Source organism: Ahaetulla prasina, chromosome 4 (genome assembly GCF_028640845.1).
Source record: "Ahaetulla prasina isolate Xishuangbanna chromosome 4, ASM2864084v1, whole genome shotgun sequence".
NCBI classification, from domain to species: Eukaryota; Metazoa; Chordata; class Lepidosauria; order Squamata; family Colubridae; genus Ahaetulla; species Ahaetulla prasina.
In genome coordinates this window covers 128,500,151-128,521,399 of record NC_080542.1, presented here as the reverse complement: position 1 = coordinate 128,521,399, position 21,249 = coordinate 128,500,151, and the positions used below count along the sequence as shown (strand labels likewise).

Below are 21,249 nucleotides of genomic sequence, written 5' to 3'. Positions count from 1 at the left end.
AAATGGTTCCCTAATGGTTGCTTTTTTGCTTTATCTCTCTGAAGTCAGTAGGTATTTGAGGAATCGTGTTTAAAATGTTAAAATGCATCCTAACCAGCAAAAGGTAACAGAGTACAATAGACAAGATAAAGAATACACAATACCAAGCAATTAAAGAATATCAAGAATTAAACAATAGTAAGCAGTATCAGTGGAAGCAAGGACATCATACATTGATTGTTGCTAGTTTTAAGTGTGGACTAGGTTTAGGCCCTTAAGGAATTATGAAATTCACTGGGTGACTTCAGATTTATTACTTCCTGTCCAACCCAACCTACTTCATAGAGTATTTATAAAGATGAAAATTAAAGAGAAGTTTTATGTACCTCTTTCTGAGTTTCTTAGATGAAAAACAAATTACAAATGTATATATGCAATGGTATTTATTTGTAAATAATTATGGTCTGCTTTTTATTGACTATTAATAACTTACGACGATTGGAATGCTAGGGCTGTGCAACACCTCATTTCCAATATGTAAAAGTAGTTGCAATCTTTAAAAAGTGCTTTGGAGTGCAAGTGTGACATAGGACCTACCTACAACCCCATCAAGCAGTTGTGCTTTTCCCAGGACCACAGCCCCATCCCAGGAAAGGGGATGGCTGACTAAAGGTGTTGCATACAAATGCTCTTTTGTGTTTTGAAGGCCCTCTTTGAGATTGTATCTGAAGCATTGCACAGCCCTAGAACATGTAAATCATACTTAATTGTAAAAATGCAACTCTATTCTGTAAAGGATGCAAGTCATTTAGGTTGAAACACAAATTATAAACATTCCTAGTAAAATAGCTTCTAAAACTAGTTCTTGAATTTTATATTTCTCAATTAATACTTCTGAACTCCTGCTTGTTCCAAAAACATTAGGAGCAAGTTAGTATTTGAAATATGATTTATTTGTGGATTATTTTAGTAGATAACTAAAACTGATATATTCCAAAAATAAATTATAAAAATAAGCTAATCAGTAGAATAAAAATCTTAACTTCGTATTCCACTGTTTTAGTATTCCATCCATTTAAAAGTCTATAAGCTTTGACTTTATTTTATTTCCATTATATAAATAATTAAATGCATTTTTTTTTCTAGGATTTTTCTTTTCCTGCAAAGATTGCATTTCCTGAGAATGGATCCTCTCCTTCCTCACCAAGGCATCAAATCACAGTCAGTACAAATACAAATATTTGAGACTGTTAACCTCTCTGTATATGTATAATTTTACATATGTCTGCATATTGGGGTACATTTGTTAATGTATGTTATAAATTAATTTCTCAGAATTTTAACAGCATATGCCTCCTAATCCAGGTTAAGAGTTTGAGATATTCAGATCTGTGGCTATGTACGAAGTAAATAGTTGGAAAATAATCTGTGCCAATTATATGTCAGCCCAGATTAGCCATTGCTTTGAGAGCACAACTAAGGGTTAGCAAATTAGGGATCATGTAAATCCATAGCATCTTTTAATATATATCAGGCACATCTTTATTAAATTTCTTTTTCTTCTCTTCTCCAGGATCAAGAGAAGTATGGATTATTAAATGTAACTAAAATCACAGAAAATGGGAAAAAAGTCCGGCAAGTACTACCATAATGTTTATAATTTTTGAAGTCTTAGGAGTTTTTTGGCAACAAAAATTATTGAGTAAAAATAAATATAAATTTACTAATCTACTTCAGGCTACATATTAAATATTTTGTAGGAATTCAAGGCCTTTGAAGCGATAGTTTGTTCAAATGTCACACTAATGTATGAAATAGTCAGCGTGATAGCATTATTAACACACCTTTATCAAAGCAAATCCCATTGATTCCAGTGGAAATTAAGAAGTTGATTAAAATTTACAATCTAAAGTATAAGAAGCATGATGAGCTAAAAAGTTTAAATAGCAGTCTCAAGCCTTAAATGTAATACTAGCTTAATTTTCATTAAATTCCATTTCATACTATCTTATCACAATTTTTTTAATTGTGAAATTCATAGATACTGAACCATTTTGTTTACATCTCTTTTGACTATAGACTGTTACATGTGTGAATGTAGTACTATAAATTTGCCCAATATATTTGGTAAGAGCTTGTGTGATGCGTTTGTCTAATAAATGTTTAAATATTTTTCTGTAACCTTCATATGTCTATGATTTGTACAAGTGTCTATTTGTCAGTAAGAGGTATGCCTGCAACCACAACAATACTGTTTGCTGAGTTGCCATTGGGTAATTTTGGCACTGCATTCTTAACTATGTACAAATATTTACCTCCTTTATAGAAAGAATTGGATGTCATCTTGGGCAGTATTGCAAGGTTCCTCATTACTGTTTACCAAGACTCAAGGAAGTGGAACTGGTTGGGTAAGTACTAAAAAGATTGTCAGATTTTCTGAAAATGCATTTTGCAAATCACTTTTCCTCCTTTGGGCTGTTACCATGTTTTCCCGAAAATAAAATTCAATCAGAAAATAATCCCTAGCATGATTTTTCAGAATGCTTGTAATATAAGCCCTACCTCAAAAATAAGCCCCAGTTAAGATCCGTTAGCCAGTCGGACACATTTTAGTAATTTTCTGAAAATAAAATCTAACCCTGGAAAATAAGCCCTAATGCATTTTTGGGGGCAAAAATTAATATAAGACCCAGTCTTATTTTCGGGGAAACACGGTAGGTAGTACAGTTATACGTAGCTACATTATACGACTCGCGAGAGTTGGGATAAACTGCAATAATGCAGAAGTGACTCTCATGGGTTAAAAATATGTGCACTCATGGAAATGGCTGTTCCTTTATCAAGGAAAGAAGTTAATTGAATGTAAATTATCTCATTAATGGAGAAGCCATTTTTCAGTTCAAATTACCAAGGCATACTTTAAATCAAAGGAACTCAAATGTCACTTAATGATTATCTTAAATCATGATAAGTATCCCAACTTCAATTTTGATTATGACAAAATAAAAAAAATTCCTTGTCTAGCATTTTGTCTCACATTTTGGACTGAATAATTGGCAGCCTTGCAGAGTTTTTCTATCTGAATACCTGAATATCTGAATTTTATCAATATCATATCATAAGCTGATAATGTTTCTTGCTCTGACTTAATGTTGGTAGTAAAAGATTTCCTTTTGAAAACATCATGCAAGCTTCTTTTGAAAATATGTGTGAAGGAGTTTTCCACTTAACCTGTTTCTCAGCCAGCTTCCTTGCTTTTGATATATCCAAAATTACTATGGCAGTGATGGCTAACCTTTTCTGGACTGAGTGCCCAAAGTGTGCGCCTAAACTCTCCAAATGCAATGTGTATGTGGTCCCCATGCATGCATGCTGCGCATGTGGCTCCCTGCATGCACATGTGGCTCCCTGCATGTGTCCCTCCTCCACGCATGCATACGTGCCCCCTGCACGTGTCCCCGTGCATGCACGCTGTGCATGTGCCCCAGCACGCGCCCCTGCATGTGTGCAGCTGTCCCCGCATGCATCCTGTCCCCAGCGCATGAGCGGCAGAGACCTGAAGACCAGCTGGCTGACGGAGGCGTGCTCACATGTACGGCAGAGCTAAACTGGGGCAACGGCTCACGTGCCCACCGAGAGGGTGCTGCATGCCACCTCTGGCACACGTGCCATAGGTTCACCATCACAGCACTACAGTATATAAATATAATTTCGTTTAAAACGTTAGTACAGTCATTGATTGTAGTGTCACTGATGCTTCCACTATATTAAATAAGAATTATTATAGGTAAACTCATTTTCCTTCTATGTATCATTGTACAATTTTGTATATTTCAAAATGTTTTCTTTTAAGGCAATAGTCGTTGTCCCCTAGATTTAACAGTAATCGTATCTCTAGTAATCTATCCGACTACTGAGATCCTTTCCAGAAATCTTGATTCCTGCATTTTGATATCCGATGGTCCAGAGATATTTCAGTGGCAATAAGATTACTCATTTTTGTGAAACTCTCAAAAAACAACAACCTATTGTTCTAGCCAATGCAAGTATGTTATAGGTCTTAAGATAAAGAAAAGGAAGAATTGGGAAGAGGAAGAGGAGAACAATGCACTCACATTAAAATTGGAAACCTAGCAAACAAGTTATTTTAAGTACAGGAGTCCTTGATTTATGACTTTTCAAAGTTGCAAAGGATCTACTCAGAACTACTTAGGTACAATGGATTTGCTCAACATTCACTGCATTTACTTAAATGACTGTGGTTTAATAATGGCAATATTTACTTAACAAACACTGTAAAAAAGCTGGTAAAATCCGGCACAGTCACATGGTGATCTGCTTAATAACCAGCATGACTTGTGGCTGTAATTCTGGGCTTAATCACAGTTATAAGTCAAATACTAGCTGAAATAGCAATATCCTATTTATTTCATGTCTTTTAAATATATTGTGCAAGAGTCTTTTCTAATATCACTTATATCTATGTCTTTAATGCATTTTTGTTAATATTTCAGAAGTTTGGGGTCAATCAATCTAAACCAGAGTTCACAGTGGATCTCAAAGGTGCATCTATTGACTGGGCTTCAAAGGAAAAATCGAGCAAGAAAAATGTGATCGAGGTAAACTTTGACCAGGACATCTCCAGGTGCAGGGCAGGATGTCCTTGACTCTCAGAGAAAGAATATTATTATGGCTAAATATTTCTCCAACTTCATCCAATCCCCACTCCCAGTTTCCCACAGCACTAAATGTGGCAGCCCTGAAAATCCAAAGTAATAGGAAAGAGACAACTTGAGTCAGCCATTATTACTGTAAATTATAGAAGAACATATAGAGGCAAAAAAGCAAGTTGGGATCATTTCAGAATATATTAAATATGTTGTTTTTGTGATTATCAAGATATTTTGGGAACACATAAAATATGAATCTTGATTTTAATATCATGATTTCTTTTATTTTAAAGATGAAAACACGCCAGGGAACTGAACTATTAATTCAATCAGACAATGACATATCTATTATGGAATGGTTTAGAGTTCTTGAATATGCTATCAGTAACCAGGTAAATTATTTTAATGTAAACATTTTTTCATCCAGAATTATAGCCTAATATTTGAATCAATGTAAAGCATTATTTTAAACCAGAATAATACAACTGAATCACCCTCTGCTCTTGAACATTCAAAGAAGAAAAAGCTGAGATGCTTTTATGCATGGTAAATGAAGACTACACTACATTTTGAAAACATACATACATTAGGGATCGGACATGGGTGTCCAATGGTGATTTAGCTAAAACCAAAGGGCAATATATCTTTAGAAAAAACTCTATTTAAGATCCAAATGAATATTACGAAGCAACTGCATTGCATTGGCTATATTTGGAATGCTTTTTGCTAGATAAATTGAATGATGGAGGAAGAATTAGGAGCAGAGAATTGCTAGCTCTTCGAAAAGGATTGAAGACCTGTGTACGTGTGAACTTTTTGATAGATGAGAATTAGGGCCAGATTACTCATTATATGCAAATAATTGTAATAAAGGGTTCACTAGAAGTAGTGGAATATCTCTACTGTACTATGAAAGGCATGAAAAGTTGTATTTTGCTTTCATTATATGGTATGTGATATTGTAAGATATAAGATATTGGGCAAGCTCCTTTAATAACAAAGTCATTCATGACCACAGTGACTTTGTTAAATTTGGAAGATTTATTTTATGTAGCTTATTATTAGCCTTTTATTCTTCTAAAATTTCATTTTATTTTTGCTTATGTAATCAAGAAAAATAAAGATTTGAACTTAAAAAAGATCTGAAAAAAATCTTAAATTATATGGATAGATAATATTAATTGTATTGTCATTAATTCAGTGTTAACTCTTGGCAACTATATTGATAGATTTTCTCAGATTTCTGTTCTCAGATTGGTGACTTGCATTATATAAATTGCTGTTATCAATTTTAACATCAATATAATCAGTTTCATAAAGTGATGTTCTACTTTGAAGTCACGTTTGAAGAAATACACTTTATAAAACATATCTTGTAACATAATTCTGTAGGAAGACAACTTATTAATTCTTGTTATGGAATTACACTAGACAGTAGAGTCTGAAGAAGCATTGGATGATGAAATGCCAGATTCGCCTGGATTGGAAAAACAAGACAAAGAAAAGGACCATAAAGATTCTAAAAAGATTCGTTGTAAGTGGACATAGTTAAGTGGACATGCTTCTGATTCATTATCACCATAAAAAATATTTTAGCTCTTGAACACATAAAAAATTTAGACAATTTTTTCATTATTGCAGCAGTTTTAAAGGAAATATCCAAGTCTGCTTTTGGTCAGATTTTATAGGATAAATTTCAGTCATTAACACTTGATGTAGTATTGCGGCTTGTCTAATCAGCCAGTGCTTGTTTCAGAAGTTTGTATTATTCATCATCATACAGGTTTGAAATGAATGTAATGAGATTTTTTTACCCTTAATAAATATTTTCTTCCAAAAACTAAAACTGTAGGGACCAAATATCAATGCTTTTCTTTTACCCAGAGTGGGTAACACGAATTAATCATTGTTATATTTAGAAATAGGCCTTTTTCAACACGGTATAAAGTCAGTTTTTATTGATTCCAATGCAATTTCTAAAGGCAAAGAACCTGAGATACTGTTGTATATGCTCTTCCAAAATAATTATATCTGGGGAAATAAGATTAAAACAATTCAAAAACTAAAAGTAATAAAATAAATTATAAAATCAGTTATTAATAGTGCCTTCGTCCTTGGAAACAGAATAATTTTTCTGTCCTCTTACTGAAAGCACTCATCTTATATTTGGAGAAACATTTTTCAGAGTGGAGTGGCCATCACTCAGAAGATTCATGCATGGAGTCTGATGACAATACACTTTCAAAAATGGAAATACTCATTTGTTTCTCTTTCCAGTCATACTGGACAGCTGGATTCCACCTGGATGAGATCATTTTGGAGCAACCTAGACCCTAAGCCATGTAGGGCTTGAAAAATAACATCTTCGGTTGAACCTGGAAGCTAACAACAAACAATCAGTGCAGCTCCCAGTGTAGCGATGTCACATAAACAAACATAGGCATGCCACAAATCCTTTCCATAATGCACTTGAATCAGCTACCACTTCCAGATCTTTTGAGACAGCCTCATGTAGACTGAGTCACATATCAAGGGCATGAATGATAACCAGCAAAGTGTTCCTCAATAAAGGAACAGTGAAATTGACACAGGATATGTAATTGTGCAGAGGCTTTCATGAACTAGCTCTGGCTGAAGAAGCTGTGGCTCATCCAGAGAAGGAGACAGACTTTCTTCAGTATCAATCAGCTTTTAAAAGCTAGCCACACCATCTTAGAGTAGAGTAGAGTAGAGTAGAGTAGAGTAGAATAGAATAGAATAGAATAGAATAGAATAGAATAGAATAGAATAGAATAGAATAGAATAGAATAACAGAGTTGGAAGGGACCTTGGATGTCTTTTAGTCCAACCCCCTGCTTAGGCAGGAAACTTGCACTGATAGTAAAACATAAAATATATATTTATTTTGCCAAGTAAATGGTATAGTAGTTGGGAATTTGGACTGTGTGTTTTCTAATCTGAAAAAGAGAAATAGTTAACATAATATAACAACAACAGAGTTGGAAGGGACCTTGGAGGCCTTCTAGTCCAACCCCCTACCCAGGCAGGAAACCCTACACCATTTCAGACAAATGGTTATCCAACATCTTCTTAAAAACTTCCAGTGTTGGAGCATTCACAACTTCTGGAGGCAAGATGTTTCACTGATTAATTGTTTTAACTGTCAAGAAATTTCTCCTTAGTTCTAGGTTGCTTCTCTCTGACTAGTTTCTACTCATTGCTTCTTGTCCTGCATTCAGGTGCTTTGGAGAATAGTTTGACTTTGTGGCACTTCTGAGATATTTATCTTGGAACACTGCTATCATGTCTCCCCAATCCTTCTTTTCATTAAACTAGACATATCCAGTTCCTGCAACCGTTCTTCGTATGTTTTAGCCTCCAATCATCTTTGTTGCTCTTCTCTGCACTTTTTCTAGAGTCTCCACATCTTTTTTACATTGGGGTGACGAAAACTAAATGCAGTATTCCAAGTGTGGCCTTGCCAAGGCATTATAAAGTGCTATTAACACTTCACCTGATCTTGATTCTATCTATCTTTATGTAGCCTAGAACTCTGTTGGCTTTTTTGGCAGCTACTGCACACTGCTGGCTCATATTTAAATGGTTGTCCACTAGGACTCCAAGATCTTGCTAGGGTTCAGCCTAAGTCTGTTTCTTCTTAGATCCTAACAGTCTCTGGGTATCGGGATAGAACTTTCTCTTCATCGCCTGATTGGCCACATGTCAGTTCGTAACTGGTTCATTCCTCTTCCATCTTCACCACATCCAATGGGAGGTCTCTCCCAGTGGTGGTATATGTGTTGATCATAAGTCCTTCTGACAGAATGTAAACATCTTTATTATGTTTATGTAAACGTTTTAGGAAGAGGGCCACATAATGTTTGAATTGTTATCCGAAGAAAATAATTGTTAATATAAATTGAAATTTTAAAAAGGTTATATAAAAGTCAAGCATGTTATTGTACTTCTGTTAATCATTATATTGCATTTCAATATTTTCCCATAAATGTCTTGCAAATGATCACACTATTTTGTCCCTGTGAAATTCATTATTAACTTGTTTTATAAATTAGAAAATATTTAGTTTAATGATTGTCGAACGTTATTTGAAATGTTGTTCTTGTCTTTCAGCACTAAAAATATCTAGCAGTATTGATTCTTCAGAACAAAAGAAGACTAAAACGAAATTGAAGAAGTTTTTAATCCGCAGACCTACTTTACAAGCAGTCCGTGAAAAGGGCTACATTAAGGGTAAGGCCTTTTAATCTGTCAATTAAGAAAATTAGAAAATAGTGATTCATGCTGATTACTTCAGTATGAGGAAATAGCCATTTCCTTAGGAAATGGCGGAGACATTGTGACTTCAAAGCTGCACATATCGAAAGCTTCTGCTACTGCAAGTAACAGGAAACAGTCACAATTTGAGTATATCTGTTAGAAGCTGATTGTATATATAATATTACATAAAAGAACAAACAAGAGACTTTATTAAATTTAAAGAACATAATATTTCCCATCTAAGTGTTATATTTGTTAGAGAGAAATTTAAAAAATAATAGATCTCACTATCAAGAATATTATGGTTGTTTTCTATCAGTATGCAACAGTAACTAGATCTGCTATTGGTAATTTGTTTCTTGTAAAAAAATTCAGTCATTTACATTTTTGTGGTATAGGGAAAGTTAAGAATGTTGAATTTTAAGACTTGCGGGTAAAATAACACATTAAACTAATTTTGTTTGGTCACTTATTTCCTTAACTGCCACTTTGGAAAGTTTTCATTGCAGGTATCAAACTTGATCAAAATTCAGGAGTTTCATCTACTTTCTAAATGTCTATTTGTTGTTGTTGTTAGTTGCGATGTCATGTCCGACCCATCGCGACCCCATGGACAATGTTCCTCCAGGCCTTCCTATCCTCTTCCATCCTCTGGAGTCCATTTAAGCTCACGCCTACTGCTTCAGTGATTCCATCCAGCCACCTCATTCTCTGTCATCCCATTCTTCTTTTGCCCTCAATCTTTCCCAGCATTAGGCTCTTCTCCAGTGAGTCCTTCCTTCTCATTAGGTGTTGTGTCTTGTCCGCTCTCACCGCAGCCGGGGTCTGCTTATCTGCTCCCGAACACGGAGGAATGTATGCCTCCCGGCCCCAGTTCTGGCTCCATGCCCAGACAAGCTGCAGAGGAGGGGGCACCTCCTGGTCCCAGCCCTGGCTCCATGCCCAAGCAGGCTGCAGAGGAGGGAGCATCCCCCGGCCCCAGCCCTGGCTCCATGCCCAGGCAAACGGAGCAGCTAGACTCCTCCCCCTCCACAGCATGTGAGCCTGAGGAAAGTTTACTTCCAACAACAGCTGATTGGAGTGACCCTCGCATCAGAAGATTGGATAGGCGGAGGCAACAGAAGGAAGGGAGGGGCAGGCCTTAATGAGTGCTGAATCATGGAGCCACACCCCATGGCCTATATAAAGGATCTGCTTTCTGGCAGTCTCTGAGTCAGGCAAAGTCGAACTTATCTTGCTGAAGTCACTTACTGGTCTCCTGCCTGCTCTGAGGACTTTGCTAGGACTTTGGGCAGAGCTGCAGAAGCAAGCCTGATTCGGATTTCCCTGACCCGGCCGTCAGCGGAGGAGTGGGACACGACATTAGGTGGCCAAAGTATTTCAGTTTCATCTTCAGGATCTGGCCTTTTAAAGAGCAGTCAGGGTTGATCTCCTCTAGGACTGACTGGTATAACCACCTTGCACTCCAAGGAGTTTTCTCCAGCACCACAGTTCAAAGGCCTCAAATCTTTGGCGCTCAGTCTTTCTTATGCTCCAACTTTCACAGCCATACATTGCAACTGAGAAAACCATAGCCTTGACTATATGCACTTTTGTTGGCAGGGTGATGACTTTGCTTTTTAGTATGTTGTCTAGATTTGCCATAGCTTTCTTCCCCAGGAGCAAGCATCTTTCAATTTCTTGGCGGCAGTTCCCATCTGCGGTGATCTTGGAGCCCAGGAAAATAAAATCTGTCACTACCTCCATTTCTTTCCCATCTATTTGCCAGGAATTGACAGGGCCGGATATCATGATCTTAGTTTTCTTAATATTGAGTTTCAAGCCAACTTTTGCACTTTCCTCCTTCACCCGCATCAAGAGGCTCTGTAGTTCCTCTTCGCTTTTTGTCATTAAAGTGGTATCATCTGCATATCTGAGGTTGTTGATATTTCTCCCAGCAATCTTAATTCCAACTTTTGATTCATCCAGCCCCACCTTTCTCATGATGTGCTCTGCATATAAGTTAAATAGGCATAGTATACAGCCTTGCCGGACTCCTTTCCCAATTTTGAACCAATCAGTGGTTCCGTGTCAAGTTCTCACTGTTGCTTCTTGACCCGCATACAGGTTTCTCAAGAGACAAATAAGATGGTCTGGTATGCTCATCTCTTTAAGAACTTGTCACAGTTTGTTGCAATAATTATTTCTCTGCACAAATAGTTGTTTCATCACCCTTATTGTCATGAGGTAGGCCTTCATAGCGGCTCTAGCTCATGTCTGATCATCTTCATTCCTTGTCTTTCACTAGCAACACTCTAGGCCAGGGGTCTCCAACCTTGGTCCCTTTAAGACTTGTGGACTTCAACTTCCAGAGTTCCTGGGACTCTGGGAGTTGAAGTCCACAAAGGGACTTCAGGTTGGAGGGACCAAGGTTGGAGACCCCTGCTCTAGGTGACACTCTCTGGGCCTATTTAAGTTCCTTAATTCCATCCTGTACCATGGAGAGCATCAGGAGCTCTTGTGTATGGAAAGGTTTCCAGTGCTCTCCACAATCCAGTCTAAAGCCATTGCTTCTTTGTTATTCCATGCAGTTACCAAGGCTTCAATCTGGACACTTAGTAGGATTTCTGGGAATAATACTCAAGTTTCCTCTGGAACCCAATTGGGTCCATTAGTCGGCTGGGGGTGGGCTGATCAATAGGCCCAGTTTCTCTGCGGAGGAAGCTAGCACTGAGAAATTGAGTCTCACCAGTGAGTGATCTGTCCATCTCAGGAGAGTAGGCAAAATCTCCCACAAATCCAGAACACTGCCATTGCTCTGAGAGAGAGGGATAAAAAAAACCCAGATCCTAATACATGCCTTGAGCCTCCAAAGGTTTTTCAGTACTGACTTAGAGATTAAAAAATCAACTTGTAAAATTCCTAAGAGTTTATTGGATCTAATATAGTTCAATGCTAAGACTGATGTAAATGTTATATGTCCAGGTTCATGATCATTCATATATATATATAAATATATATTTGTTTTCAGAGGTTTTTGCGGGTATTTGTATGTAGGTATTTGGTTATTCGGGTTTTCTCCCGCATAAAATTGGAAATGTCTTGGCGACGTTTCGACGAAGTCTCATTCGTCATCTTCAGGCTGGTGTTTTCAGCTTCGTGCTTCTAGGAGCAATGTGTGATCGCAGCTGTTTTTTTTTTCCTTTTAACTGCTAGTGGGGGTTTGAACTGATTGGTTGGGAGCTTGGCTGTGTTCTGATTGGGTGGAGGTGTGTTCTGATTGGCTGGGGGCTTGGCTGTGCTCTGATTGGATGGTGGAGTTGGCTGTGCTCTGGATGGGGTGTGTTCAGTTTGGGTGGGGGCTTGGTTGTGCTCAGGTTAGTCTGAGTTGCAGGGGGATTTGAGTTGGTGAGACTCGTTTGTGGTCATGCTACATCTTCATGGTGGGTGTCAGTCTGCTGCATGTATGGATTGGAGGGGTTTGAAATGGCTAATGATGCAGGTGCGGTCTGGCTTCTGGTCCATAGTCGTGCTTCATCATCGGTATGGGTTTGAGTCTGCTTTCCTCCTCCCACCATATAAAAGGCACCACAGACAGAATCAGCAAGATCCTCCACAAACACAACATCAAGACAGCATTCTGCACAAACCGAAAAATATCCACCATCCTAAGAAACCCCAAAGACAAAATTGAGTTAGAAAATCAAGGAGTATATGAAATCCCATGCACCGCCTGCACCACCACATATATCAGACAAACCAACAGAAGAATAAGTGCACGCATTGAAGAACATAAAAACTCAGTCAGAAAAGAGGAACCAACTTCTTCCTTGGTCTAACACCTTAAAGCCACAGGACATAAAATTGACTTTAAAAAGACCAGAACTATCGCCAAAACTGAACACTTTAGCAACAGAATAATCAGAGAAGCCATCGAGATAGAACAACGCCAACACTGCATGAATAAATGAGATGATACTTCCCGCCTACCAGCCATTTGGAAACCTGCCCTTATAGACAAACAAGTCACTAACATGAGGAATGATGCCAGACCCACACCCACGAGGGCCACACAGCATGTCACCACCACACATCCACGCAGAAAGCAGACTCAAACCCACACCGATGATGAAATACGACCACGGACCAGAAGCCAGACCGCAGCTGCATCATTAGCCATTTCAAACCCCTCCAATCCATACATGCAGCAGACTGACACCCACCATGAAGATGTAGCACAACCACAAACAAGAATCCAAATAACAGCAATGCATCTCACCAATTCAAATCCCCCTGCAACTCAGACTAATCTGAGCACAACCCAGCCCCCACCCAAACAGGACACACCCCCAGCCAATCAGAGCACAAAAAAACCTCCATCCAATCAGAGCACAGCCAAGCTCCCACCCAATCAGTTCAAACCCCCACTAGCAGTTAAAAGGAAGAAACAGCTGCGATCACACATTGCTCCCATTTAGACATTACAATCCTGGATTATTACCCAAAACCGGGGCCGGTTTAGCTCACGCTGGTAAAAGCCTGTTATTAAGAACACAGTAGCCTGCAATTACTGCAGGTTCGAGCCCGGCCCAAGGTTGACTCAGCCTTCCATCCTTTATAAGGTAGGTAAATTGAGGACCCAGATTGTTGGGGGGGCAATAAGTTGACTTTGTAAAAATATACAAATAGAATGAGACTATTGCCTTATACACTGTAAGCCGCCCTGAGTCTTCGGAGAAGGGCGGGGTATAAATGTAAAAAAAAAAAAAAAAAGACTGACACCCACCATGAAGATGTAGCACAACCACAAACAAGAATCCAAATAACAGCAATGCATCTCACCAATTCAAATCCCCCTGCAACTCAGACTAATCTGAGCACAACCCAGCCCCCACCCAAACTGAACACACCCCCATCCAATCAGAGCACAGCCATCCCACCATCCAATCAGAGCACAGCCAAGCCCCCACACAATCAGAACACACCTCCACCCAATCAGAACACAGCCAAGCTCCCAACCAATCAGTTCAAACCCCCACTAGCAGTTAAAAGGAAAAAAAAAACAGCTGTGATCACACATTGCTCCTAGAAGCACGAAGCTGAAAACACCAGCTTGAAGATGACGAATGAGACTGTCGAAACGTCGCCAAGACTCTTCCAATTTTATGCGGTAGAAAACCCAAATAACTAAAGACATACATACATACATATATTTGTTTTTATTCTATTCTATACTTTTATTCTATGCTAAGAAATTCATCTCATTCGTCTACAAATTTTTATTTTTCTGTTCTTCAGATCAGGTATTTGGCTGCAATCTAAGCAGTTTGTGTCAAAGAGAAAATAACACTGTGCCAAAATTTGTGAAGCTGTGCATTGAACATGTTGAAGAACATGGTAGGAAGAAACTACTTACTGGTTTTTAGGATTAAAAATTATTTTTGTTAACAAAAGTCTTAGTATTCACCAATGAAATATCTCCCAAGATACAGATACGGTTGCATTTTTAAAAAAGAAAATATAGCCCCAAGTTTTCTTTTGATTGCTGAAAACCTCTTATGTAAAAAAGTTAGAAAAACACTTTTCTAGAAAAGCTTGAAAAAGTTTGAAAACAGTGTAGAACTGTTTCCACTCTATAATGATCGATCCAAGAACAAAATGCTGCTGTGCTGAGGGAAATAGACTGCTTTTGTTTTAATATTAGATAGTGTAGTCCAAAGTAAATTCTCCTGACTCCCAAGAAGAGTGTGAAAGACTTCATTTTAGGTTTTTTTTTATATTATATAGTATAGCTAGTTTTAATAATTTTTTCCTAGTATTGATGTTCATTGTGCTTTCTCACTTTCTATATTGCCAGTTCTGACTGGAGATAAATGCTGCTGAAGATAAGTCTATTGAAGAAGACACTTTGAAGAAACAATATTATGTTGATTTAACAGTCTGTCCTCATGTTAGGTGGCAGACATGTGAGAATGTCTGTTCCAGTCTCCCAGTTTTAGCATAGTGTGGTTTAAGAGAGACAAATTCCAAGTAGAAATAGTATTTTCTCCAGATGGCAGAGGTTCTCAGGAGTGAAAGGAACGAGAAACCTAGTTTTCTACTAGGTGTTCTCCACAAAATTCACATTCCCAGATGGACCTGAAAAGAATAGTTCTTAAATTCATGAAATGTTTCTGTTAATCTCTAAACAACGGAGTAATGGAACGTAATGAAATAATCTGCTTCTTAAATTGCTTCTTATACCTGTAATTTTCACTTTAAATTGTTTGCTTTCCCTTTTTGCTGTTAGGAAATGGCATGCATGTATATATAACGTAAGATTTAATGTAAGTTGTAAGAATGTTTGCTGAAAAAAAATATTTTTTCTAGGATTGGACATTGATGGATTGTACAGAGTTAGTGGTAATCTTGCAGTAATACAGAAGCTAAGATTCGCAGTTAATCATGGTAAGTTCTTATACATAAAAATTATTTGCAATTAAGCTCCTTTATAAGTGCTTATCGTAACAGGTTTGAAGGGATTATATGTTTAATATGACATAGAAATCTATATCTTTTGCAATTATTTATTGATATAGTTAGAATTGCCTTTTTATCTGAATATTCTTGTATGTGTATAAACAACAGCAGCAAAAGTTTATTATGGTATAAGCTAGTGGTTGTGTATTTGTTTCTTTCAGATGAAAAACTGGACTTGAATGACAGCAAATGGGAAGATATTCATGTCATCACAGGGGCTTTGAAAATGTTTTTTAGAGAATTGCCAGAACCATTATTCACTTTCAGCCATTTCAATGATTTTGTCAATGCCATTAGTAAGTACTTCTTTGAAAATCTGCTCATCCTAAAAGAATTTCACAGTAATTCACAAGTGTCCTCATTGCATGCAAGACTTATCAAAATGAAAAATAAAGTTTTTAATAGTCACTAGTTTTCCTTAAGTAGGAAGGCAATTATTAACTGTAATTTCATAGTGAGATAAAATTATGAAATTCTATTAAATAGAATTACAACCAAATACTTACTAGATGGAAAAAAGGAGATTAATGTCCATGTTATTGTATTGTATATATTAACCCAATAAAATGGATTATGCCTCGTTTTATTTTACCAGCCCTATGGATGCTGTAGAACCCTTTGTAGTTATACTTGCAGTAGATCAACAGTATAAGCAGTGTTCATGTTAGCCACTAGATGGTGCTAGGTATTAGCTAATGTCCTCCCAATATATGAAAAGCTGCATTGTGCCTAGAATTTGTCTCTTCTGTCTCTAGAACAAGAGCCTCGGCAACGTGTTCAAGCTGTAAAAGAGCTGATTAAACAGTTGCCAAAGCCAAATCACGATACGATGCAGGTGCTGTTCAGACACCTCAAGAAGTAAGTAAATACATAGAAAAGAAATGTAACTTAGTGTATATAAGTGTATAGTTTTTAAGACCCAGTAGAGTATAAATAAGGGTGTGATTTTGGCAAAGAATCAGCATTATGAAAGGAAAGAATATCAACGCAGTAGAGTATCTTGATAAATGTCACACCATTACTCAAAAGTGAGAAATTGTGACTCTAGAAGTCGTGTTACGCAAAACTCTACAGACTGGTAATGTTAGCATCGGACCTATTTCAAGTAGTACTAAGACCTAGGATTATGCCTTGAGGAAGATATGTACTAGCCACATATATGCACATGTCAGAACATTTATGACCGATACTACATAGTTTTGATAATAACATGATGTTAACAAGTTTGAATAAATATTTTTCTATCTTTCTCAGAATTATAGAAAACGGAGAGAAGAATCGAATGACCTATCAAAGTATAGCCATAGTCTTTGGCCCAACTTTATTAAAACCTGAGAAAGAGACTGGTAATATAGCAGTTCACACAGTGTATCAGAACCAGATTGTAGAATTAATCCTATTGGAATTGAACTCAGTCTTTGGACGTTGAAAGGCCTCACTGGCCTTTGAAGGACAAAAACTCGGCTCTGACAGAAACAGCATCTCAATATATATTATGTCTTTGTGGACCAAGCAGCCACTTGATGGTATTGCACTTTTTTTGGGGGGGAGGGAGAAGAGTGTGATTTATTTTTGCTGGGTTTTGAAAGCTATTAACTTTGATTTTTTTTTTACAATAAATGTTATGGATATTACAAAGTTTATATGATTCTAGGGACACTTAAACTGGAGATTTTATATAGATGTACACACTGGATTTTTTTGGGTGGAAGAAGCTAATTTCAGTCAGGATTATCTAGAATGGCATTTTAATCTTTATTTTAAATACAGATTGTCCTCAACTTATAACCATTATTTAATGATTATTCAAATTTATAACTGCTGGGAAAAGCGATTTATGATCATCTCTAGCAGTTATGACTGTTTTAATGTCCCCACAATCACATGATCATGGTTTATATACTTGGCAACCAGCAGTTGCAGTGTCCCAGGATCACATGATCACCATTTGCAACCCCGCCGAAAGCAAAGCCAATGAGGGAAGCTGGATTTGCTTGAAAACTGTGTGATAAATTTAACAACTATGGCAAAAAGTTGTAAAATTGGACATGGTCACATAAACATATTGCTTATTGACAGAGGTTCTGTACCAATGATGGTCATAAATCAAAAATTCTGTAACCTTAGACTTAATATTTGCTTTGGAGAAAATAAATTCTTTATCAACTGACTTTGAAGAACTTTATGAGCTATTTTTAGTGAATCAATGCAGTGCAAGCTCACAAATTAAAATGTATAAGAGAATTCCCGTTATTCATTTACAGATTTCTGTATTAATTTGACAGATTAAACAAGTGCTAACAGTGGGCAGTGTAAATTCCTTCACTACACCAATTTTACTTGCCATTGATATTTCTGGACTTACTCAGATTTTAGCTGGCTTTATTTTTTAACCACATACTATTATTGCTTCAGATACTGAATTGGTGCATATAACCAGTGGAGGATATATCTGTGACCAGCTGGAGTGTTCAGCATTTTTTCCAAGATATGTGTATGTGAGTGAGTGAGTGAGTGTGTGTGTGTGTGTGTGTGTGTGTGTGTGTGTGTATAGTTTGAGATTAAATCCTATTTAGCAAATCTAACTGGAAGTTGATATTGTAATGAATTCTTGCATGAATCTGTGGTAGTAAAATCAGATGTAAATACACACTGAAGTCCTAACTGGGTGTTTTATTTTTTTATTATTATGTGTATACACTGTTGTATACTTTCTACTCCTACACTTTGAATGTGTATATTAATAACTGGTATTTGGTGTACCTCCAATGGATATGCTGTTCCTACAGAAAAATGGGTTACTTGGAAAACTCTGTGCACTTTTTAAATGCTAACATCTGCACGCCAATAATTCTAATGCAAATGGTACTGGAAAAATACTGCTTGCTTTACATGGTTAATGCACTACAAGCAGAACCTCTGATGTTATTTAATATGTACAGGAGCTATATTAGATAAATATATTGCAAATTCTAACATCTATATATTGCAGAAACTTATATTTGAATAGATGGATGTCTTGATGTAATGAAAATGCTGAACTTAAGGATTCCTTTTGATTTTAATGATGTAGATTGATTTGTAAAATAATTTCAGAAGATTTTGTTACAGGATACATGGTCTGCAGAAGATTTTTTAAATTGTATTTTTCTAGACTAACTGCTATATCTGACATTTGCTATGTGGAAATGAAATAAAACCGTTAGTTGTTCGGAATGTGGTGCTTCAGATTTGAAATGCAAGTTGTGCCATATTGAAACTATAAATAAAAACCAACCAATCATTTCTTGGTTGCTGGTTTTATAATGCATTAATGATCTTTGACTTACAAGGACTCAGTGAATTCATCGTTGGCAAACAGTCCTGATGGCCAGAAAAGAAGTGGAAGGGATTTACTGAATAATAATTCCCTCTACAGGATTCATGGGACAGTTGCCCTCACCATTTTATTTGATCAATTTAACAACATTAAGGCATTATTTAAAAGGCTTTCTTGAGAAGAAAAACTTTGTAATATTGACCTCAATGTAGAAAAGGCCCAGTTCTATTATTGATCATAGAGGTTTTTGTGGAAGAAACAATATGCAGGTCACATGCCTATTAAGGCATTTGGAAACAATGGGTGTATTTCCGGAGAATGAAACTGTATAATATGCTCCTTTACTAGTTTAAGTCATAAAGATGATCACAGAATTTATTTTCTTCCTGTATCTGTCTTTCAGAACATTCTCCTGACCAGAAATAGTAGCTTATTGGATAAAACTGTTTTATTTTCTGTATTCTGATTTATCTTATATAACCGATAATAAAACTAAAAAAAAGTATTGCTGGGAAGAAAACTCTGATGGAAGATTAGCTCCCATCCCAGTTAGCTTAGAAAATTATTATTAGAATAAATTAAAGACTATTTCTTTGTATCAAATATCAAAATTGCTAGAACATGCTACAGCTTTGCTTCTTTCTTCTTACACAGATATTGAGAACATTTAACATAGTTTTCAAGCAGACTTTGTGATAAATGGCTTTTGCAAATATAATTCTGGAAGCTAATCATTCAACATATATTCTTATAATTCTTCTCCAAATAAGTTATTAATAGCTAGAAATTTTCTTAAGTCATGTAGTTGAAACACTCTATAATAGATATTAGCTCAACTTTTAAAGGTGCATTTTGGTTTGCAAGATAAGCAAGGATCACCTTCTTAAACTTCCTCAAGCATCCTGTAAATATTCTGAACTGCATTAATTTGAATATGTCTCAAAACAGGTGCAGTAAATATTCCTAGTTTTGACTCTGTTTCAATAATATATATAAAACAGCCTATCTCCAAAGATTATGAAGGTTTGGTTAAATCACATTTATGTTACAAAGAAGATAGACCAATTTATTGTTGTCATTTCGAAATGATGATGTGTAATGAGAAAGTATTCTGCCTTTTGCAGTTGACTATATTTGCCTTGGTAGATGGCTAATGAATTAATTGGCTTTGATATATGATAGTGTTATTTCCATGACTGTTTCCTAAATCTCTTACTGCGGATAAAACATTCTTTAAGTTTTGTGCCAGAAATAAACTGTTATTTAAATATTTCTATTTGATTGTTTAAAATTACATAAATAAAAATTAATAATTAGTGAAAATGGAAAAAATATAAGTCCCAAACTGAATTTATGAAATTTTGGCATAAATTAACATTTTAAAGAATCTGGAGCCAACATAATGCTGCAAAATTAACATATCAAAGCCATTAGCTGTAATACATCAGTATGTATTTACCAGAAGTGTGCCTGTGTTTCAGAACAAATAAGTTGTGCTAATTCAGGATTTGCTTTGTTGGAAATGGTTTGTGTTTTCCCTGGGATGCAGGGAGACACTTAATTAGTGGCATTCAAGTTATCTTGTACTTTTTAAATTAAGAAACTGTGGATTACTGTGAAATGAGTTTTACTCATTACTGGCAATGAGTTTGATGCTCTTTTTGACATAAATAAACATTTAACTCTCAGTCTGTGTTTGCGTTGTCTAAAACAGTCACTTGAAATACATAACCAGCTCTTGACATTTGTTTGTTCTCCAACCACCTGTAGCACAGGAAAATTTTATTCAATTCCTCTTTCTGGTATTGGAGCTGTGTGTGGGGTCCCTGTTGATTTTTTAAGAATGGAAGCAGGTGAGCAACAGAACCACTTCATTCAGATTTGATTCAGTTTCCCACAGCCATCTTTTAGTCGTCATAGGCAAAGTGAAACATGATTAGCAGTAAATAATTTCTCTAAGAATAGCTGCATCTCAGCCAGAAAAGAGCAGCAGTTGTTGGACTTGTTAATTTACCCACCATAAATGTTGGCTAGGACCAGTGCATGGAGGAAGGGGTCAGTTCCTGAATGTCTAATGAGGCATAGCAAAGCCTAGCAAGGAAAGGGAGCTGCCCCAAAGAATCTTAATGAGCTCTGACAATTGCAAGCCTATGTGAATGAGCAGCTGCTGAGGCTGTATTTTGCCAGATCAGTCCTTTATAAAATAGCCTGTCCTATAATGGAGCTTAAGTGAATATTTTTACATCATGGTGTTCCATTTAGAAGGGTGTCTCATTCACTGCCCTTTTCTATCCAGCCTTCGTTTTATTAGAATTTTGATAGATTTAATTGCTTAGTAAAAGTTGGTTCTAAAAAAATATTTGGTGTTGATCACCAATTGCATTTTTTTTTGCCACAAACAACTTGCATTCTTTCAAATACTGCAAAAGCAAAACATGATTGTATTCAACTAGTTCAGCTTGTAGACTGGGTTACTCTGTTTAAACATGTTCTGGTGGAAAAACA

General features: G+C 36.5%; 1 protein-coding gene across 5 annotated transcripts in view; it reads left to right on the top strand.

The window, feature by feature from the left end:
• Positions 1 to 20,432, top strand: part of ARHGAP12 (Rho GTPase activating protein 12) — a 52,698-nt gene extending 32,266 nt beyond the window's left edge. For 4 of the 5 annotated variants that reach the window (XM_058184285.1, XM_058184281.1, XM_058184284.1 and 1 more), the window contains exons 7-18: positions 1,126 to 1,200; positions 1,553 to 1,614; positions 2,306 to 2,387; positions 4,494 to 4,598; positions 4,943 to 5,041; positions 6,081 to 6,183; positions 8,781 to 8,900; positions 14,205 to 14,303; positions 15,276 to 15,353; positions 15,587 to 15,721; positions 16,181 to 16,283; positions 16,680 to 20,432. In XM_058184285.1, coding sequence (XP_058040268.1) covers positions 1,126 to 1,200; positions 1,553 to 1,614; positions 2,306 to 2,387; positions 4,494 to 4,598; positions 4,943 to 5,041; positions 6,081 to 6,183; positions 8,781 to 8,900; positions 14,205 to 14,303; positions 15,276 to 15,353; positions 15,587 to 15,721; positions 16,181 to 16,283; positions 16,680 to 16,854 — 1,236 coding nt within the window. In that variant the 3' untranslated portion in view covers positions 16,855 to 20,432. The remainder of the gene's footprint in view (positions 1 to 1,125; positions 1,201 to 1,552; positions 1,615 to 2,305; positions 2,388 to 4,493; positions 4,599 to 4,942; positions 5,042 to 6,080; positions 6,184 to 8,780; positions 8,901 to 14,204; positions 14,304 to 15,275; positions 15,354 to 15,586; positions 15,722 to 16,180; positions 16,284 to 16,679) is intronic. The other variant, XM_058184283.1, reaches the window with a different exon arrangement.
• The last annotated feature ends 817 nt before the right edge of the window (positions 20,433 to 21,249 follow it).